Source organism: Rutilus rutilus, assembly GCF_951802725.1.
Source record: "Rutilus rutilus genome assembly, chromosome: 18".
NCBI classification, from domain to species: domain Eukaryota; kingdom Metazoa; phylum Chordata; class Actinopteri; order Cypriniformes; family Leuciscidae; genus Rutilus; species Rutilus rutilus.
Window position 1 is genome coordinate 30,283,349 of NC_140231.1, and position 24,577 is coordinate 30,307,925.

The 24,577-nt window shown below is 40.5% G+C and overlaps 1 protein-coding gene across 4 annotated transcripts; it reads left to right on the forward strand.

Moving 5' to 3' along the window:
* Positions 1–659: 659 nt before the first annotated feature.
* sec16a (SEC16 homolog A, endoplasmic reticulum export factor) lies at positions 660–24,099 on the forward strand. Of its 4 annotated transcripts, XM_084387571.1 has the most exons (32): positions 694–788; positions 1,221–1,294; positions 2,944–5,953; positions 6,070–6,203; positions 6,536–6,630; positions 6,732–6,870; positions 6,951–7,140; positions 7,223–7,394; positions 7,936–8,078; positions 8,998–9,059; positions 9,178–9,316; positions 9,517–9,756; positions 10,053–10,150; positions 10,243–10,324; positions 10,404–10,521; positions 10,613–10,724; positions 10,846–10,951; positions 11,759–11,899; positions 11,990–12,103; positions 13,609–13,783; positions 13,869–14,455; positions 14,831–14,881; positions 15,419–15,577; positions 15,689–15,772; positions 15,861–15,917; positions 16,008–16,134; positions 17,081–17,221; positions 17,354–17,439; positions 18,941–18,994; positions 20,664–20,723; positions 21,121–21,198; positions 23,097–24,099. In XM_084387571.1, the coding sequence occupies exons 3-32, from the start codon at positions 2,993–2,995 to the stop codon at positions 23,160–23,162; spliced, it is 6,771 nt and encodes a 2,256-aa protein (XP_084243697.1). In that variant the 5' UTR covers positions 694–788; positions 1,221–1,294; positions 2,944–2,992; the 3' UTR covers positions 23,163–24,099. The 4 variants fall into 4 exon arrangements, with proteins under 4 accessions (XP_084243696.1, XP_084243698.1, XP_084243699.1 ...); XM_084387570.1 differs by lacking the exon at positions 1,221–1,294 and having other exon boundaries at positions 660–788; XM_084387572.1 differs by lacking the exons at positions 1,221–1,294; positions 20,664–20,723 and having other exon boundaries at positions 660–788.
* The last annotated feature ends 478 nt before the right edge of the window (positions 24,100–24,577 follow it).

Consider the following 24,577-nt stretch of genomic DNA (forward strand, 5'->3'; position numbering starts at 1 on the left):
TTTAGAGAAATATGTATAATTAGTTGTGCTCTGCAGCTGAGAGAATAAACTTTGAACTGCTTGCTCACTTTGTTTATTGTGCAATATTAAAGGGACAGTTCACCCATAATTTTTTTTTTTTTTTTTTTTTGTCATCACTTACTCACCCTCAAGTTGTTCCAAACCCTGAGTTTCTTTCTTCTGTTGAGCACAAAAGAAGATACTTCGAAGAATGTTGCTAACCAGATAGTTGACGGCACAAACTGATTTCCATGGTAGGAAAAAAAAATATAGTATTGTTACCAACATTATTTAAAATATTTTCTTTCGTGTTCAACAGAAGAAAGAAACTCACATGTTTGGAATAACATGAGGGTGAGTAAATGAAAATACATTTTTGAGTGAACTATCTCTTTAAACCCTTCAATTACACTCCGAGATCAAGAGGGGGCGGTATTTAGCTGTAGGCCAGTCTCTCCATCATATATTTGTCTTCATAATAACAGTGCAGTAAACTTACAATAGCATAATTGTATTACTGTCGTATTTTAACAAAAATTACAGCCCACACGGTTTTGTGGTGGCCGTGCAATATTTTATGTTTATGTTTTTTTTTTATCGTGAATGGGGCGGGGCCAACGGGAACGATTCCTGACGTCACATGTACACGTCGCCAAGCAGGACGCGCTCGGCCAAGATGGCGGACAAGTGTCAGCCGCTGTGTCCTGCACTTTTTTGAGAATCTCAACTCCAGCCGCACTCCTATCGAGTTTTGTTTGTATCTGGGCATCTCGACTGGAAGATAACAGGTAAGAGATCCCATGTGGAGCTGTATGTTTGGGCTCAGAGAGTCCTGTGTTTCGAGGGATTAACTGGAATTGTTAGCATGCTAACGGCTAGTGGCCCAGTCAGCTGTCATCTGTAATTCTTCGCATCCTCTATTTACATTTTTTATGTTTATTCTTTTGTGTTTCTTTTCGTGGCATGTCCATTCAATCTCTATCAGGGTGCGTAGTTTAATTTGCAGGTTCTATTGATTCGTTATATTGTGGTTTAGCTACTGCTTTTTTGTATTTTGCCTTGCTTGCTTTACACTGCTGTAAGTTCATCGTGTGTGTGTGTGTGTGTGTGTGTGTGTGTGTGTGTGTGTGTTTTGTTTTGACTTTTTTGCCTACTCATTCTAAGAACCATGATCCGCATGATCACAATGTCATTATTTTTGTTTGTTTTAAATACTTTAGTACAAGACATCTCTTATCTGCATTTGCTGATGTAGGTTGAAGAAACAGGAATTAAAGAGCAGGATGTGACATCAGTGGGTAAATCTAATCCAGCGCTATACGTGTCCGCCTTTGAGCCGGATATAATGCAGTATATATTAATGCAAAATATAAATGTAAATATATGATAAATGATCAGTCACTCGATGGAACCTGACACCTGTCATTATATATTATCTGACCTTGCATGTTTTTGATTAAAAACATTTTGGATAATATGAATATGATGCTGTCATTACATGTCAAAATCAGTGCAGACAGCACACAAAGTCAACATATTTCATCTGGGCTTGTAAATGACTTAGAAAAGTAGTCCACTATGTGGCAACACAATTAGACTGTTATACGTCACCTTCATATCCGAATTATCAGCCTTTGGGCTCCAGAAATTCCAGTGTCCTCCCTGTCTTGCTGCAGTATTGTTAACGGTCATATGCAGTGTTATATCTTTGTGTTCCATAAAGGTTAACTTTGTAAGCAGAGACAGTATCACTGTTTGGACACCTACTCATTCCTGATTGCTACTATTTCCCACATTTTTAGATCAAAACTATGAAACAACGCACATAGGCTACTTCCGTATGTGAAGTGACCAATATAATGTTACAAAACAAATTAAAACTTACCATATATTTGAGCTTCTTCAAAGTTGCCACCCTTTGTCTAGATTCCAGCTTTGTAAAGAAATTCATGCAAGTGCAAATACACTAGTATTTAAAAGCTTGGGGCATTTAGTCGATTAAAAATACAGTAAAAGAGTACTATTTTGAAATATCATTATTTAATTTAAAATAACGGTTTTCTAATTGAAAATATTTTTAAAATATTGTCAATTAGAGTTCCACAATTCCAAGCTGAATTGTCTTTGAAAATTGAAAAGTCATCATCATAATATGCTGATTTGGTGCTTAAGAAACTTTTGTTATCACTGTTGAAAACAGTTTAGTATTAAAATTATCAGCTTTATCACACCAGCTTTTAAATCAAAAGGTTTCAAAGATCATGGTAAACATTTATCCAGTGCTGTAGCCTATGTCACTATGACGTAGGTTTAGGTCACTAAAACTGTCAGTGACAGTGTGAACATTGTTGTTTAATGATACACATTGTATTTTCATAAACATAAACTATATCGATCCCTTACTGTTGTAGATTAAACCATGCACTTGTAGAGGTGAGGCCCCCTGCTTTAAAAAATGTCTGACAGGTTTCAAAGTTCAATGTAACTTAATGCACATTTCTTTCTAACACCCGGCCCACAGTGTGCTTGATATCTGGTTTCTGAGTGTTGTGACTGTTCATATGCCAACATAGTAGAGTACAGCTGTCTTCACACCTACTCATCCTAAGACTTATGAAAATTAGATGGTGTGATGATATTTGTGTTCAAGAGAAGAAACTTGTGTATAAAGTCAGCATGAAATTGACACTATTTACATGTGCATGTCGTCTTCATGAATGGGTGAGGTGCTCTGTTTGTGTGCACTAGTGACACTTTTTTGTGTGTTCTTATATGGACTGCATACATGATGTTTAAAGCAGAATGCTCATTATTATTTTAGTTGCGCAGGTGAACTTTGGATGTGTTTTCTTATGATGCATGTTGATAACGGAGAAACCCTGTGGTGAAACCAGACAATCTTTGCACCAAGATATGACATTAATCTGTGTTTTTCTGTTATAGTGAGATCTCCAGTAAGTATAGACACTTTGGAGACCTGTGAGTGTAAAAGATGCAGCCTCCTCCTCGGGCAGCCCCTCCGGGAGCTAGTGGACCCCCGCCTTCCTCCGGTGGCCCCAATGCCTTCAGAAGAAACAGACCCCACAAATATGTGGCTGCAGCTGCTATGACACCGGCTACCCCACCCACCCAGCCAGTGACTGATCCTTTTGCCTTCGGGAGACAAAGTTTTTTGCCCATGGCAGAGGGCAGCCAAGCTCCACCCACAAACAGCAATCCACTTCCCATGCAAGGGCCTCCCCTGCCAGGGTTTAACTCGATGGCTCCACTACAAGGGCCACCACCAGGAACAGCGCAGGCAGCCTCTCCTGGCCCACCACCAAGAATTTTTACACCGCAACCTGTTCCCCTAGAGCCATCACCAAGCTCCAACCCTCCTCCTGCAGAACCAGGATACTTTAATTCTCAAGAATCAATGCCCTATATTGCACAGTTGCCTAACCCTGCTCCTCCTTTCAGTTCTAGTCCATCACATCCACCCTCCACTGCCCCAACACCTCTGGTTCAATCCCAGACTCCTTTTCAATCTCAGCCAACGCCTCCCCTACCTTCTCACTGGGTTCCTGACCACGGAAGCCGTCCACCTTCCGTTCAAAACTACTTTCAGCCAACCAGTGATCACCCATCTCAGCATTTCCAAGCTCAAGTCCCAACCTCTGTCCCCTCTCCCCACACAACCCCACCCTCTGTCCCCTCTCCCCACACAGCCCCACCCTCTGTCCCCTCTCCCCACACAGCCCCACCTTTGACACCATCTCAGTATCGAGGTCAGTTTGCTCAACCGAATATGATTGGGCCCAGTACAACTTTGCAACAGAACTCCCACTTCCCTGCTCAGAATTATTTCAGTCAGTCAGGTGGACCCTCAGAGCCATGGTTCAGTCAGAGCCCCCAGGATCAGTCTCAGCGTGCCTGCCCTGTCCCCTACTCTGAAGTCCCCAGTGACTCTGGAACTCTCTCAATGTTCTTCGGGGGAAATGATGTTGAAAATGAAGAAACACTGTCAGGAGAGGGGCGTGTAAATGGGATTCTTCACCCTGTCCAGTCAATGACTGAGTTCTCCGGTCCATATTTGAATGACAGTGGTAACATTCGAGCTGGGGCAGGACCGTGTGATTCGGTGGAGAATCTGGAATGTGTTCCAAACCAGGAAGTGCTGCCTAATGAGCCACCCTCAAGCCATGCCTTTGAAGGGGGGGCTAACTTGGAGACACCTGACTCTGCTCCTCATCTTGCCCGCTCTGCAAGTGTCTCATCCAACTACAGCAACGTCAGTCACAGCAGTGGACATGGTCCTCACAGCAGTGGCCACATCCCTCGGCGACAACAAGGTGTAGTGGGAACGTTCATTCAACAGGAGAGTCCCCGCCCACCAGATCACCCTCCTTTGCATTCCTCCACTGGTGGATACTTTGAACAAATAGACTCCAACCCAGCTGCAGAGGCAAGTCCTACTTTCCCAACTCCTAGCCCACCTAAACCAGTTGGTGTGTTCCAGGCAAGTGCGAATTCCTCCTTTGAGCCTGTCCGCTCACATGGTGTAGGAGTTCGACCTGCTGAGGTTGATCGTGCACGTATGGTAATGGAAAAGGGTGGACGTGATGTGCATACTGGCAACTTAGAACAACCCCCAGACAACTTGGAGACCATTTACCTCTCGGAACGCCGACCCTCATCTCGGGCTCAGGGAGTACGACGCCCCATTGAGAGTCCCGCTACTACACTTTGGGCTCAAAATGACACTGCCAGTCTAAGTGCTAACATACTGTTAGCCCCTGCAGCACCCTCTTTGGCTGCAACATTTGTTCCAGCACATCCATCTGAAGTCATCCAGCCACCGGAGGATGGCCCCCTTGATTTACATCCAGCTAAGCCAGATCCACAACCTCCCTCTGAAAACCTTGAGATTCCGCCAGACTCCATGCCTCAGGCAAGTTTAGGATATGCCTCCTTGCTAGTAACTTCGCCTCCCGTAGAGGCCCTGAACCAGCCCGTGTTGATTGCGCCACCTTCCTCTAATTACAGTTTGGTTTCCTCTCCAAACCTCCCGCAACCTTTAAATCAGACAAGTCCTCAAGAGACAGCAACACCTGTTCACTCACCCCTTCAGTCTTCTGTGATCACAGATCACACATCTCAGATTTCTCCTCCAACAAATCAGCCTCTTTTTTCTCAGACACCAGTAAACTTCAACCCTTCTTCCACTCAAGGCCTCTTGAATCTAGCACTAGAGGCCCAAGATGCTCAGCCCTCTGTTCAAGCAGCCCGACCTGTTCTCTCAAGGGCCCAGTCTCTTAGAGGTGATAGCCAATCTCTTCTGCCTTCTGTTTCTCAAGCTCCGCCTTCTGCTGCCGCCGCCACTAATCACAATCAACCTTCAAATTATGAGCTGCTTGATTTTTCTATGCATCAACCACAGTCCACAAATCAGGTGACATCAGTACCCGCTGTCTCTCAAAAAGCCCATCCTGCAGGCTTGGTGAATAACACACCTGGCTTTTACCTACAGGTCACCAAAGATGCACAGCTGGGTGGGCAGTCTGACAGTGAGGCTCTGCCCCTTCAGCAGATCTCTAACCCCCCACGACCCTCTAGCAACCATCCCGACAATGATATGAATCGCACCTCCCACCCTCCCTATCCACCTCCAGCTCAACACCAGCCTCCACAGGTCCCTCCAACTCATCCTGGTGCCCCTCCTACTGGACCTGGATCTGCCCCACCATTATCTTACCCACCCCAATCTGGAAACTATGCCCCCCAGCCACTTCAGGAACCTCAAAGACCTCCTTCATCTCTAGGTGGACAGCCAGGTTATGGGGCTCCTCCTGCGATTCCCCCTGCTCCGGGCTATGCAGGATACTACCCAGGAGCCTACCCTGAGTACCAGGATGGAAGATTGCCGTACCCACCCCAGTACCCTATAGATCCCAGAACTCAAAACTACTATCAGGTGCAGTGTAATCAAATGTGTTTCTACCTATCGAAGCTTCTGAATGCTAGCACACTTTGTACCAACATGACTTAAAATATCCATACTTTTTTCCACTGTTTGTTTTGATCTTGTAGGATGATCCCTACCGTAGAGGAGATCCTCGATATGCCTGGTATGATGGTCAAAATCCTGGCTACCGGGAGGTTGAGCGCCAACCAGAGAGGCCGAGTTCTAGAACCAGCCAATACTCGGACAGGCCAAACTCCAGGTGAAAGAGTGTTTTTACACTTGGTTCAATTTGCTTGGTTGCAATCAGAGTTTGTATCTACCCCCCTGACCCTGCAGATCTCTTTTGGGTTCGCAGGATGGCTCTTGAATACACCACTTAGACCAAACATAGACCAATGTTTCAATCAGACCCAGAGTCTGATGTGGTTTGGTGGTGTGCAGCTGTGTTAAGAAAACCAGTGATAACATCAGACCTGGGTTGCACCAAAAGCCATGGTTTTAAAGCATTCTCAGACTGAGAGTTTTAAATGATTTGTTTTTAACAATCAATAACATGATTCCCTTGTCTTTCTCTCTAATTTGTGATCTTAGACAGGGGTATCAAGAAGACCCTTCTAGATCCAGCCGTAGTGCCTATGACGAATACTATGCAAACTACTATAAGAGACAGTATGATGCCTATGGAGGTAAAGACTGTTTAGCACTACAGACAGATGCTCTCTATGCATCCAAGGGCTGAATGTGGTGTTTCTACTTTTTTCTTATGGGTTTGTGTTTGTGTATGCAGATAAGAGCAGGTGGTATGATCCAAATGCTGCTTATGATCCACGCTACAAAGCCTACTATGATCCGACATATGGCTGGTACTATGACCTTGATGGTTACAGAAAAGGAGAGGCGTATTACAACCAACAATATCAAAACAGGTACACTCAAACACCCTTGCATTATATCTCTTTTTACATACTAACACGTCTCTAACTGATTTTTCACTAATCGTCACCAGGGGACGAGAGGGGTATGATGATCCATGGCGGTATTACCCTGGTTATGACTCCAGCTTTGATGATGACAGCCGCCGGCGCGACCCGTACGCTGACGAATTTGACCGCCGTTCGGTTCACAGTGAACAATCAGCACACAGTGTACATTCATCACACAGTCGACGCAGTAGCTTCAGTTCACGGTCACAGCAGGTCTGTGTTTGTGTGGTTTAGGTGTGATTTAATGTGTGTATGTATCTGCATAATGTATGTAACAAATTTCTTCTTTCTGCAGAGTCAGGTGTACAGGAGTCAACCAGACTTGGTCAGTGCAGCCTATGACACCACTGGGACCACTCTTCCAGTGGATTACACCTACAGCCAGTATCCTAACCCTTCAGATACTGCAAATTACAGTCAGATTCCTTACAACTCTGCTGACAACACCTGGACTGCCACAGAGCAGCGTAAGTATTACACACAAAGCAGTCATCATAAGCTTGCATATCCACCATAATGTTGCAATTAATATTGCATATATTCCTTTTCAGTTTCTGTGTTTTAGGTACAAAACTTACCATAAAATAGCACTCATTTATGTAGTTTAGAGGTTAATTGCTTGACACAGTGGTGTTTTAGAATCATTCATATACTATTAGTTTTTGTTAGTATTTTGATGTACATTTTAATTTTAAAGTTTTTTTCTATTGAGGATTTTAGTAACTTTGTTTTGTGTTTTTGTTATTTTATTCCTTTTTTTCTATGTAGTTTTAGTATATTTTAATACTTCAACTTCAACGAAAATGAGAAATGTTGCCTTATTTCAAGTAAGGAATATGGTTTTAGTTAACGAACATAACCTTGTCTTGACATAAGTGTTTCCCAGCATTCTCTGTAGCATTAAAATACATAAAGCATGAATTTTACATCTAATGCACATGCTCTAACATTAATAAAAGCTTCCTGTCTTCCTCTGTGTCTTTCTCTCACCCTTTTTTCCTTTCTCAGCTCCTCCAAGGCCGTTGACTCCAGAGAAGTATTCTATTCCTCACCGCTGTGCTCGGTTTGGTCCGGCTGGTCAACTGATCCTTGTCCAACCCAACCTGCCCTCTGCTGGTCAGCCCACACTTGTGGAAATCCACAGCATGGAGGTAACAACTGGAACAGAGTGTGAATACGCTGACATATAAATCATCAATTGCAAGTACTCAATCGTATCTCTGGAATTTAAGCATTTTTCCAGTTCATAAAAAACTTGTTTATCTAGTTAATTACCTATTCTGTAAAAAAACGTATTACCCCTTTAAAAAAGTAATATTTTTATAACTGATTAAGTTGTCTTGTGATCAAATGTTTGTGTTTGGTTAATTTAGTACTGTATTTTGCCGCCGGCCAGCAGCCATATCACCCTGTAGCCCATGACTGGTTGCCCACTGAAGCTAAGCAGGGTTGAGCCTGGTTAGCACCTGGATGGGAGACCTCCTGGGAAAACCAGGTTGCTGCTGGAAGAGGTGTTAGCGAGGCCAGTAGGGGGCGCTCACCCTGTGGCCTGTGTGGGTCCTAACGCCCCAGTGTAGTGATGGGGACTCTATACTGTCAAAGAGCACCATCCTTCGGATGAGACGTTAAACCGAGGTCCTGACTCTCTGTGGTCACAAAAAAATCCCAATATGTCTTTCGAAACGAGTAGGGGTGTAACCCCGGCATCCTGTCCAAATTTGCCCTGTGGCCTCTGTCCATCATGGCCTCCTAATCATCCCCATTTACTGATTGGCTTCATCATTCTGTCTCCTCTCCACCAATAAGCTGATGTGTCTGGTGCAATATGGCTGCCGTTGCATCATCCAGGTGGATGCTGCACATTGGTGGTGGTTGAGGAGATTCCCCCTTTTATGTAAAGCGATTTGAGTGCCGAGCGCTATATAAATATAATGTATTATTATTATTATTTCCCAGCAATCCTCCAGAGTGTAGTTTTGTTATGTTTTTGTGATTGGTTATAAATAGCTCCATGATAATTGCTCAATGAAATTATTTGCATCTGATATCTTGGCTGTGATGTTATTCCAGACGATTCTGCAGGACTCTTCAGAGCAGGCAGAAATGCGTTCATTCCCTGGCCCACTCGTCAAGTAAGAATCATCCTTTATTTACTGAGTAAAGGTGTACACGTGTATAGTCTGACACTGTCAGATCCACGTACACAGTCAAACAATCCAGTCATCATCTCGTGTGTGTGTGTGTCCACAGAGAGGAGACTCATAAGGTGGATGTCATAAAGTTTGCTCAGAACAAAGCCCAAGAGTGTTTGCGAAACGATGACCTCATGGACAAAGACTCCGCCTTCCTCATCTGGGAGTTCATTGTGCTGCTGTGTCGCCAGAATGGGGTGAGTGTTTGTGCAGGCCTTACCTTAACTAAGAGTGTGAATCGTGTTGTTTGAACCCAAGTTCGAGTTCAGTTAAATTAATATTTAATGTTCATTTATATATTTATTTGGTATGTAGTCATGTGATAAGTGTAATAGAAACCATTAATAATTGTTTATATATTAAGTATGTTGCTTTGTTTTTTTTGGCTTGGTTTTAGACGGTAGTGGGAACAGACATCGCTGACCTGTTGCTAAAAGAGCATCGCTCTGTTTGGCTGCCGGGAAAATCCCCCAATGAGGCTAATCTCATCGACTTCAACAACGAGGCAATAGAGCATGCCGAGGCGGATGAGGCGGGGCCAATATCCCTCCTATCAGACACTTTCATGGGCGTGCCCGAGAATGTCGGCAAGGAGACGGAGCGCTTCAGAGAACTGCTACTATTTGGCCGCAAGAAGGCAAGACAAAACATGTCTTTCCTTTTCAGATGATGCCCCCCCCCAGAAGCCGTGGCCAACTTTGTTTCTTGTTGAACATCTTGTTTCACTTCAGATTATGGAAGTTTGTGGTTATGGCCAATTTTTTTTTTTTTTGTATTTAAATTTTTCTTTAGATTAGGGTCCAATTATCACTGTTAACTTACTATTAACTACGACTTTTGCCTCCGTAAACTCCTAATTACTGCTTATTAATAGTTAGTAAGGTAGTTGTTAAAAGTGGAAAGACATTTGAGAAGTTTGTGTATGTTTGTTAGGATGCTCTGGAGTCTGCTATGAAGAAAGGCCTGTGGGGTCACGCGCTATTACTGGCCAGTAAGATGGACAACAGAACACACGCCCGTGTTATGACCAGGTAAACCGCCTCTACTTACACCAACCTATGTCTGCATGCTTTTAAAGCAACAAACAGTTTGCTTAAATTGTGGTTATGCTTGTCGTTGTCAGGTTCGCCAACAGCCTGCCTATTAACGACCCTCTTCAGACGGTTTACCAGCTCATGTCAGGACGAATGCCGGCTGCTGCTACTGTACGAGAGAGTTTGTGTATGTTAATATAGTCATTTATGCAGTTCTTTTCTTCATGTGCATCATCTTTTTTTCTGGCAGTGTTGCGGAGATGAAAAATGGGGCGATTGGCGCCCTCATCTGGCCATGGTGCTGTCCAACCTCACACACACTCTGGATCTTGACACCCGCACCATTTCGACAATGGGCGACACATTAGGTACATAAACGTACTGTCATGAAGGCGAACTTACACTCATATTGTGGATGCCACACTGGATCTGTAGTCAAGAATCTTCTGTTTGTTACAGCATCTAAAGGTCTAGTGGATGCAGCTCATTTCTGTTACCTGATGGCTCAGGTGGGCTTTGGTGTTTATACCAAGAAAAGCACCAAGATGGTCCTCATCAGCTCCAATCACAGGTGTGTCATGACACATACAGTTGATCAGTGATATGCATACAAAATATGGACATAGTGCGTAAATGGACATACCATTTATTTGCATTAACATCCATTCTCTCTCTCTCTCTCTCTCTCTCAGCATGCCGTTTTTGAAGTTCTGCTCGTCAGAGGCAATTCAGCGTACAGAATCATACGAGTACGCTCAGTCTCTTGGCTCTCACGCCCTCTCTTTGCCCAACTTCCAGGTGAGATGAACATGTACACAGGTATGCAGTCACTCGATTAGGGATGTTTTCACAACTTGTTGGTGCGTTATCTAAAACAATGTTATTTTATTATCATTAATATACTATTATAGTATTTGTTATTATTTTTAATTAGTATTTGTTATTATTTTGTTAGATTGTTTCTAAATGTCTATTTCGTAATTACTTTACCCTTATACTTTTTTATTTGTTAAAGTTTTTGCCATTTTAAAAGTACATTATTTTATTTATTAGGTGCACTAGAATAGGTTAACATGCTTTAATGTTCAAAAAAAAACATTATTTTTCACATACTATACATTATCGCAATAACTCTATTCCCAGAGAGTCTCTGATTGGCCAGCTAACCCAGTGCATTGTGATTGGCCAAACACCTCAGTTGTGTGGCGTAAATGTAACGCCCCTTAACATAAACGCGAGATGGTAACAACAACACTACAGTTCACTGAAACATTGCCTTCTTTTGCATATGCATTTAGACAGGCATTCTGCTAATATTTCAAATTGTGTCACAGACATTTGTGGAAATAATATCTGGACTTCGATCGAGGCATTTTAGGCAGGTCTGGAGCATTGTTCTCTGTTAAATAGAATAAATCCCTTTTCTGGGAGACTATGAGCTTCGTAACTTTGCAGATCTCATACTTGCACAGATACGTTATACACAATAAAGGAAAACATTAAAAAAAGCATCCTGTGGCCTCTTTAATTTGGCATGCTAGACCTATCTGTACCTTCTGAACAAATCCAGGAAGGTCATGACCTTTTCCCCTTTGACCTGCACAGGTGTTCAAATTCATCTACGCATGTCGACTGGCAGAGTCGGGACTCTGTGCTCAAGCCTTCCATTACTGTGAGGTCATTTCACGCACTCTGTTGAACCTCCCTGAGTACTACTCGCCTGTGTTCATCAGTCAGCTCATACAGGTACACAAACCGAGACTTGGTTTCTTATACGGATTCTGCGTTTACATTTGTCTACACATGTCTAATCTTTCTTCCTGTGTCTCTTTACAGATGTCTCTGAGGTTGAGGTTTTTTGACCCTCAGCTGAAGGAGAGACCAGAGCAGGAGTTGTTTATAGAGCCTGATTGGTTACTGCATCTCAGACAACTGGATGGGCAGATCAAGGTGTGTGTCTTTTCTTTTATCCAAAAGTAAAGTCCCCGTGCTAGTGCCGCACTTTATGAAAATGTTATTACTCTATTCCTGCGTAGTACCCGTAAATTAAAGGTTTTCTTTTTTTAATTTATGGCATAATTCCAGATAGGGTTGATTAATCTAAATAAAATCGAAATCGTGATATGGCTTGGTGAAAATAATACAATTTAAATAAATGTGCAGCGTGTTTCACTGCATCGGCTCTGAGTTTGAGTGGCTTATAACGTGCATTTGGGAACGCGGCATGCGCCAATCATTTCTCCAAATTTGTAATGAGAAGCCAAAAAAAGCCCCTGTGGTTTTCTACCAAAACAAAAGCTAAATCAGTCTCTCCAGGATTTCGGCTTTTGCGATCGAAGAATTTAATGCAAAATCAAGCAAACCCATTTTTGTCTTCTTTCAGCAATTTTTCCAAAAAAAAAAAAAAAATTGTTAACCTACGAGGGGGGGAAGCAATATTAGGTAATAAAATCCATAATTTACAGTCCAAACTAATTAATCAATATTTTTTCGAGTGTCCTGCCAGTGAATTACCTTGTAAAGTAATACGGAGCACCGGGACATCCATTTATATAAAAGTGTTTTAAAAGGGAAAAAAAAAATTCTGACATGAGCCTCTTTTGAGCAACAGACAGGGTAATATTAAATATTTCCAAATCATTCATTCATGACCTACACTTGTCTATTTTTTTTTTTTTCAACCTGTTCGCTTCCAAAATGTGTGAGAGAGACGTGGCTGCGCAAGTGATCCAACCTCTTATTAATATTAACGTTAAGTGTGTGGGATGAAATTAAAGTTTTTAGAGGTTAATCATACAATTAAACTTCTATATGTAATACTGAAAATAATGTATATTGGGGTGAATATTTGTTACTCCTCATAATGTCTGATTTCACCTGTAGATTTGAAAAATAGATTTACAGCTTTAACTTTTTAAAGGTAATTGCACTCTACCTAACACTAATTATAAGTACATCATGATTTTATGGTGGATTTTTGCTGCAAACAGCAAAATATGTGCATAATATTGCCTTTTTTTTTTAAATGGCTCTGTAAATTTTAAGCCACAAAATCAGAAAACAAAATCTTGGAAGGACTGGTTAATGAAGAAATTAAGACATAAGTACTGTAATTTTAAAGCTGTACTGTAATTTTAAAACTGTAATAATAATTATTATTAATGATTAATATTATTATTATCGTGATGTTATTATTGTAACAGTTTTTTTTTATTCTACAGTGAAATATTATTAACTTTTTTTGTTCAATATTTTAATCATCATCATCTTAATAATAATAATAATAATAATAATAATAAATATTATTAGTTTATAATTATATTGATATGTAATTGCTAAATTTTGGGCTGAATTGTGCAGTCCTACAAAATATGCACAGCCAGCCTGGAGCCCCTATTTTTATCAGAAATTCACATTAGATGTTCTGATCACATTCGTGTTATTGTCCCATTCAGGATGGTGTGATGACTTTCCGTGCGGATCGCAGCACCCCACAGCTTTATCCCTGCAGCACGCCCAGTTCAGAAGACCAGTGCAGCCAACCTGACCCCTCAACTCTGACCCCTGATCCCCACAATCCTCTCATGACCTCCCTTGTGCCGCACGGTGGTGTTCAACTCATGCCACCAGGTATGATTCAGTGTGTAATGTGAACCTGAGAAGAATCTATTTTGATTCCTTTATCATTCACCATCTATTTTATTGTCTCCTTTAGCCCCTCCTACTATTCTTCAGGATGGGGCGGTCCCTCCGCAGCAAGCCCCGCCTCCAGGTGAAAGTGTTCCATTCTACCCAGGGCCACCACAACCAAACTCTGTGGCAACGTACCAACCTGAAGCACATGAGCAGTACACACCCATGCCCCAGCAAATACCCCCACAAATGCCCCAGCAAATGCCCCCACAAATGCCGGCATACAACTCTACAGAAATGACTCCACAGATACCACGTCAGATGCCCCCAGGAGTGCAACATCAGATGCCCCCAGGAGTGCAACATCAGATGCCCCCAGGTGTGCAACATCAGATGCCCCCAGGAGTGCAACATCAGATGCCCCCAGGAATGCAACATCAGATGCCCCCAGGAGTGCAACATCAGATGCCCCCAGGAATGCAACATCAGATGCCCCCAGGAATGCAACATCAGATGCCCACAGAAATGCAACATCAGATGCCCCCAGGAATGGCTGGGGTCGAACATGGCTCCGCCCCTTCCTCTCCTCAGCAGTTCCCTCAGTCGTCTCCGACGTTCAGTGGCCCCCCTCCACAAGGGAAGGACTTTTATGATGAAATGGCACGCATGGTGAGTTATAATAACCTAAAAACCCAGAATTCCATATTTATCACAACTAACTCTGGCTATTATTACTTTTTAAAGTAATGTTACATTGTTGCATAAAAATGTAGCTAATTAGTTTACATCATTATTTTTTATGGAATGTAACACATTGTTTGCTATTGTTTTACGTTTACTTGGGTTTTCAGTTGTATTTATCATGACATGAAATACATTGAAATGTAACACCTGTTAGTCCATCTTTACTTCCTCCACCAGTTTTATAATATTGCATTACATTGTTCCTACATAAAGTAGCTAGTTATGTTACATATAATTTTTTTTATGGAATTTACCATTTATATAATGTATTAAACTGGTTCCTGTTGTTGTTCGTTTTAGGGCCCAGGCAGAAGATCGAGAACCACTTCACAGTCATCATCGATACACATGGTACAGTCAGTCTGTATATAAGATTAAGTACAGGTTTTTTAAGGAAATTATTACATTTGTTCATCAAGGATGCATTAATGTGATCAAAAGTGACCGAAAATATATTTCATAATGTTACAAAAGATTTCTATTTCAAATAAATGCTGTTCTTTTGAACTTTCTTTTCTTCAAAGAATCCTGAAAAAATGTATCACTGTTTCCACACAAAAAATGAAGTAGCTCAATTGTTTTCAACATTGATAATAATCAGAAATGTTTCTTGAGCAGCAAATCATCATATTAGAATGATTTCTGAAGGATCATGTGACACTGAAGACTGGAGGAATGATGCTTTGATTACAGGAATAAATTACAATAAAAAACGTAAAACATTACAAATGTTACTGTTTCGATCAAATGAATGCTTCCCTGGTGAGCGGAAGAGACTTTCAAAAACATTTTTAAAATCTTACCCACCCCAAACTTTTGAACAGTAGTGTACTTAGAGTTTTAACCTTGCATGGTGTGTTACATCTCTAATTCTGTCCTTATTTGCAGACGGGTCGTCGGTCTCGCACAATGTCAGAATCCTCCAATCATTCTGGACGGGAGCGCAGCAGTTCGCTAGCCAATCAGGGTTCTCCTCCTCCCCCACCTATCCCAGAGGCTCCACCACAAGACGAATCCAGGAAGACAAAGAAAGACTCTCCCAAAAAGGTACATACTTGCATATAAGCATGTACATAGACCTACTGGATACGGACTAGGAAATCTTTCATGATCCTAATGAATGTTGCATAATCTTATTACGCTTGCTTTCTTCATCAGGGAGCGAGTGGCAGCGGCTGGCTGACCTGGCTGTATCCAAAGCGGAAGAACGAAGCGCATCTCCCAGATGACAAGAACAAAACTGTAGGCACATACTTCCAACAACTTCCTGCTCTCTCTATACCCGTCTTATTTCATGACATTGATTTAAGAAATTACATTTATTTTCCAGATTGTTTGGGATGAAAAGAAGCAGAAATGGGTGAATCTAGATGAGCCGGAGGAAGAGGTGCAGCAGATTAATTAGTTCATGCATTTCAAATGCTGTAAACTATCATGCATGTATGATTGTGAGTGATGGAATTGGTTTGTGTTTCAGAGCAAACCCCCTCCCCCTCCACCTACCAGCTTCCCCAAAGCTCCGATGGGCGGCCTAGGGATGGGGCCACCAGGAGCAGGGGGTCCAGCGATGGGGCCGCCTGTCAATATGTTCTCCAGGAGAGCAGGTATGTCACCAGTCACATTGTCATACACCTCTTTTCTCTTCCGAATTACTTCTTAGTAAGAAATCTCTCCATTATTGAATCATCTTTTAGTTATATATGTATATGAGTGGGGGTCGGTATAGATATTAAATACATAAATTCATATATTAAATAAAAGGGTGTTATTTATTTTTTTGAGGAAACATAATTTGGACCAAAAAGGTCATTGCTGATGCTATTGTAAACTAAAACTACTAAAAATAATTAGTTAATTGAAATAAAGCTAAAATAAAGTAAAAAAAAAAAATTTACATTAAAAAACTGTTGCTTTGGCTGGAAATAGAACTGAAATTAAAGAAGTTGAAGTTCAAATATTTGTGAAAAAATAAATGAAAGCTAAAAATAAATGAAAGCTAAAAGAAAATTTTAATATATATAAAAATAAAAAAGCATGTAAAATTACTAAAACTTTAAGATTAAAATGAAAAAAATAAGACAATTCAAAATATTAATAAATATTAGAATGGTATAAAAAACTACTAAAATAACCAAATACCATAAAATGTTTAATATATTTTTAAATGAAACTAAAACAGTAAAATCTTAGTTGAAAATAATCAAGGCATGTTTTACACTAAATGAACACCTAGAAGAATGATATTTGTTCTTTAGTACCAATACAACAAAACATAGTAATAAAGAGCAACATTTATGAATATTTTATTTAAATATTAAAAACGTAAAATGGCTCACAGGGACTTTGAACCAAACAAATCAATGAATCAATTATTTGAAATTAATTAAAATGATTAATAAGAAATGAATCCAACTTCTGAAATCTATTGATATTTGAGCTAAAGCGGTTTAAACCCAAAGACACTATTTAAAAGAAGTCTCTCCGTCTTAAATCTGTCGTACCCCCAAGCAAAGCTCTTTTGCCTGTTTAGTAAGTGTGTTTGTGTTTCAGGCACTAAGAGCCGTTATGTGGATGTGTTGAATCCTGGTCGTGGAGGATCTAAACCCGCCGCTGCTGTGCCACCCCCTGCTGACCTGTTTGCTCCTCTCGCACCCATGGCCATGCCAACCAACCTCTTTACACCAGCTGCAGGTGTGTGTGTGTGTGTGTGTGTGTGTGTGTGTGTGTGTGTGTGTGTGTGTGTGTGTGTGTGTGTGTGCGCGCATCAGTGTGTTTATGTGCATCAGTCTATGTCTGTGTGAAGTCCAACACTGCTCTTTTCAGCCCCAGGTGAGCAGCAGCCGATGGAGGGAAGCATTCCAGACGCCAGTGGTGATAACACACAGCAGACTAGTGCCACAGTGCCACAGGTACACACATCTGCTCTGCAACACAAACCCCATATAAACACAAAGCAGACTAGTGCCACAGGTACACACATCTGCTCTGCAACACAAACCCATATAAACACACAGCAGACTAGTGCCACAGGTACACACATCTGCCCTGCAACACAAACCCCATATAAACACACAGCAGACTAGTGCCACAGGTACACACATCTGCTCTGCAACACAAACCCCATATAAACACAAAGCAGACTAGTGCCACAGGTACACACATCTGCCCTGCAACACAAACGCCATATAAACACACAGCAGACTAGTGCCACAGGTACACACATCTGCCCTGCAACACAAACGCCATATAAACACACAGCAGACTAGTGCCACAGGTACACACATCTGCCCTGCAACACAAACCGCATATAAACACACAGCAGACTAGTGCCACAGGTACACACATCTGCCCTGCAACACAAACGCCATATAAACACACAGCAGACTAGTGCCACAGGTACACACATCTGCCCTGCAACACAAACCGCATATAAACACACAGCAGACTAGTGCCACAGGTACACACATCTGCCCTGCAACACAAACGCCATATAAACACACAGCAGACTAGTGCCACAGGTACACACATCTGCCCTGCAACACAAACCGCATATAAACACACAGACTGTGTCCAGAATTCACTTTGGTTCCTATCACAACTGGACTTGTTTAGCCATCTTTTTCTCGCACAATTGAGCCGCACAGCATTTTGAGTCTCTCGCGTGACACATGGCATTCTTTGAGCTTTTGTGCAGTTGACATTGTGTATCTCTTTAATTTGATCTGCTAATATTGCTTTGGTGAGTAATAAAAATAAATAAAAATAAAAAGGTAAATATGCACAAGTAAATACAATTTATTTGATTTTATTTTCACATTTTATTTACTCACCAATGTAAATAAAATATATTTATTTATTTATTTATTTTCACATTTTATTTACATTGGAGAGTAAATAAAATGTGAGAAAAAAAAATGCTTTAGTAAGTAAATCAAATTTATTTATTTATTTATTTATTGTCACATTTTATTTACTTACTAAAGCAATTTTCTTTTCTTGCCTTTTTATTTATTTATTTTTAACATTTTATTTACTCACCAGTTTGTTTGTTTGTTTTTTCTTGCATTTGGCTATTTTATTTTTATTTATTTCCAGAGCCACTTTATTTTATTTTGCATTTTTGACATTTCAACGTTTACAGGTTTTTTTTTTTTTTTTTAGTACTACAGCTAGTTTATTTATTGCATTTTTGCCTTTGACATTTCAACTTATTTTACTTATTTTATTCAACTGAGGCTTTTCTTTTTCTAGCATTTGGTTCTTGACGATGTCTTAATTTAAAAAAAAAAATTATTTAATGAATTCTAATATCAGATAACGGATCAGCACTACCATCTCGCTGAAATGCATTCACACCTAAATTTGCATGTAATACACATCCGCTATAATGAGTTTGTGTTTTCTGTCTAGATGTTTAATCCGAATGCTTTGCCTCCCGGCCCGGAGGGAACCCAGTCTGGAGAGGTCAGATCATCCTTTAATACTTTACCGCTTTTTCTTTAAAGGGATGGTTCGGAGTAAATATCAACCTAGGGTCCTTTGCACCATGTCCTTGAGCCAAACACACACACACACACACACACCCCCCCCCCCCAGAAGCTTTTTTTCCCTTGGTCGAACATTATTAAAGTTAGAGCTTATTTAGAGATATCAGCCGAATGGCTTAGTGCAGGCGCTAATGCCCAGAATGGTACCAAACTTCTACAGTAGCACAAATAGGTTCTGTACTCATAAAATGAGGCATTGGAAAGTTTACACTATATCCTTATGCATCACTTTCTGCCAGGACTTTTACGGGCTTTTCCCAAATAACGGAAGTGACGTCGACGTCTGGGTTAGCAGTAGCATGAGCCGTCAGGCAAGTGTTATTTAAATAAACTCCTGATGTACTTAACTTTCCAATGCCTCGTTTTATGAGTACAGAACGTATTTGTACTACTGTAGAAGTTTGGTACCATTCTGGGCATTATTAGTGAGGTAATTGACGAGACACAACCTTGGATCCATTAGCGCCTGCACTAAGCCATTCGGCTGATATCTCTAAATAAGCTCTAACTTTAAAGCTGCAGTCGGCAAGTCTGGCAGATTGAGTGGACTTAGCCAAAATTTTGAATGTTTACAACTCTCATGCCCCTCCCCCACTACCAACGAGCACCCGCCCATCGTCTGTGCGTGTGTACCTGATTTTCTGTGAACGCGCGCGTCTCTTCAGCATCGATCAACACCATGGACTCGGAGGTAGGCTGCCCTGGCTAATCTATCCATAGATAGCAATAACCGAGGAATTGAAAGCTTGTTAGTATATTTTCTCTCCGCCATCACGCTTCGTACAATCTTCAGGCGAACTTCAGGCGTGTCGTGTGCATTTGATATTGTAACGTGCGCGTCTGCGCGAGGGAGAGGGAATCTGACGCGTGTGCACGACCTGTGATTGACAGTCAGATCTCACACCCCCCTGCGCTGATTGGACCCGATGAGACGGGAGCGGTGGATTTTTGCAAAACAAATAACACGCTCCAGGTGGAGTTAGAAGCTCGTTTTTTTTTCTAAAACCACCTTATTTATGTTGTTCTGTCGGATTATAGTGCCAATTTCACTGAATTTGATAAAAAAAATGTTGCCGACGGCAGCTTTAATAATGTTCAACCAAGGGAAAAAGGCTTCTGGGGGGGGTGTTTGGCTCGAGGTCATGGTGTAAAGGACCCTAGGTTGATATTTACTCCGAATCATCCCTTTAAAGCCACTTCATTCTGTCATGCCCTGCTCCTTCACCCATTAATGCAGATTAACATAACTTTAACAACACATATGCTCACATGTATACTTACTGCTTCTGAAACACACACATACACTTGATCTTGCATCTCTAACTGTATTCCATGATTATGGGTTTTGATTATTATCTCAGATCTGGTGACACAAAGTGCATGAGTGTGTGCGAGTGTGTTTGAGAGTGAGAACGCATGTTAAAGGACTACACGCTACTGAGGTGTTGCCATGGAGACCACTGATTGTGATGTAATCATATTGTAATGATTGACAAGAGATGTGTGATTTAAGATGGCGCTGCATGAGATTAATTTGGGTTTGTGGTGTTTTTGTTTGTTTGTTTCGTTTATTCCTGCTGTTCTAGCTGTCACGTTCTAGCTCAATGAGTTCTCTATCTCGAGAAGTGAGTCAGCATTTAAATCAGGTACTTTCAGCTGGTTATTATCTGAAACACACACACCTTCTCTACACACTGCAATGATAAAACAACAGTGATATGCAGTGCTTTCTAATGCTGCATGGTAAAACATGAGCACACATGCTGTCTGCACGCCTCTAACATCACACACTTGCAGCCACACCTCCAGCACGACACCTTTGTGTCATCAGCAGCCCTGGCTGAGTACATGGCCAATAGGAAGGGCTCTTGGATCTCAGAGGCGTACTGAAGATTGAGGCTCCGCCCCCTTTTGGTGCATGCACACATTAACCAATCACATGCTGCATGCTAATCATGACTTTCAGTGGACATGGCCGTCTGCATCCATGGAGGTGATTTTTGCTTTCCTGTTCCCATGGTAACCGCAAGTGTGTTCTCATAGGTTCCCGCTCAGCCGCCAGCGCAAGCAGCTCCACCTGCAGGGGGCGTGACCTTTTATAACCCCTCCCAGTTTGCACAGGTAGGATTTTTTTTTTTTTTTTTTTAACTAAAACTAAAATTATTAAAAATCGTTTTCGTTAATTGAAAAAATCTAAATATATATTAGATTAAAAAACCTAAATGAAAATTACAAAATGTTGCTTTTGCAACTAGCTGAAATAAAATGTGATTTTTTTTCTTGCATTTATTTATTTATTTATTTATTTATTTATTTATTTATTTAATTATTTTCACATTATTTTGTCACTTTTTTTATTTTATTACCAGAACCAGTTAATTTTTTTATTGCATTTTTGCTTTTGATATTTCAACTTTATTATTATTATTATTATTATTATTATATTTTAAAATTAAAATACATTAAAATGTTTACTGTAAAAAATAAATAATAATTCAAATAAAACTAAAATAGTAAAAAATACATTAAAATGTTTACTGTAAAAAATAAATAATAATTCAAATAAAACTAAAATAGTAAAATTTAGTTAATGAAAATTTACTAAATGAACATGAAGAATGATATTTGTATCAAAACAGCAATAATTACCACAGGCAAAAAAAAATAATAATTACTAGTCAAGTCATCTTCATTTATATAGCACTTTTAACAATATGAATTGTTTCTTAGCAGCTTTTTACTAATAGATATCGCCATACTTCCCTAGTTGATTTCATCTCATTACAGTAAGACAATTGTTTTTAATTACAAGTTTTATGGTTGAATAGAAAGAAAAGGTTATGTAAATCAGGCGAATCATATTTGAACAAACTGCTCTGTAAGAATCTTTAGAATATAGATATGATTTAGGATGTAAAGTGTGGTGTATGTGAAGCTGCTGAAATGGAGATTTCTGGCTCAGTGCAGGAGAAAAACTCATTTTGAGAAAACGGCATTTAAAGATATATCTTGTGTTTTAAATTTGCAGATACAAATAGATCGTGTAATAAACACTTAAATGTGTATTTTGGATGTTTTGCCTTAAAGAGAGAATTCACCATAAAATGAAAATGAAGTCATCGTTTACTCACCCTGGTGTTGTTCTAATGCCGTGTGACGCGCTCGTGCTTGTCCAGATAATGGCAGTAAATAATGACCAACATCAAGCTTTAAAAAAAGATGCAAAAGTGTCACAGAATGATCCGATGCAATGCTTGTCTACTTGTGTTTGCTACTAGGGTTTGGTGAAAAACAAACTGAAATTGAATGTATTATTTAATGAAATACTTGTCCTTGGCTGTTGGTCTTCTATTAGAGCCGATCTGTGAGAAATACAATGCCTAAGAAATTCCCCAAAAGTATCTGTGTTCTTTCTTCACTGCGTTGAATATCGCTGGACTGGAACTCCGTTTGTCTGATGACAGATGTGAACGCGATAACTACGTGTTACGACGAACAAAATGTATATATTCACCTCAGAGGAGAGGGTGCATGAGATGCATTTCATGTCGCATTTTTGTTAATCATGATTTCTCACAATTTGTGTGTTTTTTCTGGGCGAGACTCCTGATAGAGACTCATGAATGCGCAGTCGAGCACAGAAGATCACCGGCCGAGGTCAAGAATTTTGTTAAATACATAAAATTCCAGTTTGATTTTCACCAAACCCTCTCGTAAAACCTCAAAACACTTGGAATAAATGACATGTGACGCATGGGTTCATTCTGTGAAACTTTTGCGTCTTTTTTAAAAAGCTTGATGCTGGTCGCTATTCACTACCATTTTATGGATGAGCGCGAGCGGGACATTTGTTAAAAAAATGACTTTTGTGACCCATAAAAGAAAGAAGGGTGTATGGCATTAGAACAACACCAGGGTGAGCAAATGATGACTTGGTTTTCATTTTAGTGTGAATGATCCCTTCAAGGTAAATGTTGTGGATGTTGTCACACACAAATGTCTTTCTCTGTCTCCTTCAGTCCGTTCCCACCAGCCGTGCTCGACCTGGGCGTTTGGGACAGAGAGGATACCCCACAGTGAAGTAACAGTGTCGCTGTAGTTCTAGATCAATCTGTGCTTCTAGACCAGATCGGACTGAAGTTTGGTTTCTGCCTGGACTACTAGCAGCCCTCAGCCTCCCAAATAACATTGTCCCGCCGTCATAATCGTGGTTTTCCCGTCTGTGCTGAAGTTGGAACGAATGGATCAGACTCCGGTCATTCTAGACTTCTCATACCCGTTGCGGTCTAACTCTTGAGTTTGTACGGACCGGCGGCGCTTCCTCAGCGTGAGCAGTGTGAATACAAGTGCAATATTGCGATTTTTAGCCCTGTGTAGTTTGATTTCCCTTAGTGTAGTCTGCTCATTTCAGCAGGGTGTATGCGAGTGTGTATGAACGCACGAGTGTGTGTGTGTGTGTATGTGTGTGTGGGGAGGAAATGTGGGCGTGTCTTGCTGATGAAAGGCAGCCAATGCATGTGATAGAGGGCGGTCTGGCCTGTTGTCATGGAAACAGTGCAGCGTACCAGAATGTTTTAGATATTTATTAAGCCTCCTGTCTAAATGAAACCGGACAGGATCCGTATATCAGTGCGAATTTGTGTACGCATCGCCACAATGTGCTAAACAAACCGATCTCTTCTACCATCTCCTGATCGAATCCTTAATTTTGCCAGTAGCGAAGAATCACACATTTTTATGATTTACCAAAATCCCTGTGATCATTTGCGTGTTTTGCTCATTCAATATCTTCTTATTTTCCTGACTTCATCTCGCTCTCTGATTGATCGTCTTCATGTCTCTTAATCACACACCGCTATTCCTCTGCTCGTTCCGGGGTCCTTGTTCCCATGGTTACAGCGGGGTTTTGTAATTCCAAAGGTCAGCTCTGTTTGAAGGAAGCTCAGACTTTTCCAATGTGTTTAGAAATTGACTGTACAATTCTTGATAAAGCGACAATAAAGATATTTTTGAGCTCTTTAATACTTCAGAATGTTCTTTTTTTCTCTCTTTAAAAGGGTAGAAGCATTCCGTCTCTCTTTTACTATGAGCTGCTTATATATGCATGCTTAATACTATAAAATAATGTGCATAATGGTATTTAAACAGTTGTAGATGCGTGTTTACTACCCATGTATCTACACGATCACTGAAAGGGTTGGGGTTGGTAAGATTAAAAAAATATATATTCTCTCATGCTCACCAAAGCTGCATATATTTGATCAGAATATAGTTAAAAAGAGTAATATTGTGAGCTATTATTACAATTTATTTAAAATGTAATTTATTCCTGTGATCAAAGCTGAATTTTCAGCTTAATTACTTCAGTGTCACATGATCCTTCAGAAATCATTCTAATATGATTTGCTGCTCATGAAATATTTATGATTATTAATGTTGAAAACTTTTGAACAATGTGCTAATTAATATTTTTGTGGAAACTGATCAAAAAAAATGTCAG

What these genes read in the sequence shown, in the direction of transcription:
- sec16a (XM_084387570.1), top strand. Translation starts at nt 2,993, where the DNA reads ATGCAGCCTCCTCCTCGGGCAGCCCCTCCGGGAGCTAGTGGACCCCCG. An exon ending in CTCATCAGCTCCAATCACAG is followed by an intron (nt 10,725 to 10,845) that starts GTGTGTCATGAC and finishes TCTCTCTCTCAG; the next exon opens with CATGCCGTTTTTGAAGTTCT. An exon ending in CCTCTTTACACCAGCTGCAG is followed by an intron (nt 17,222 to 17,353) that starts GTGTGTGTGTGT and finishes TGCTCTTTTCAG; the next exon opens with CCCCAGGTGAGCAGCAGCCG.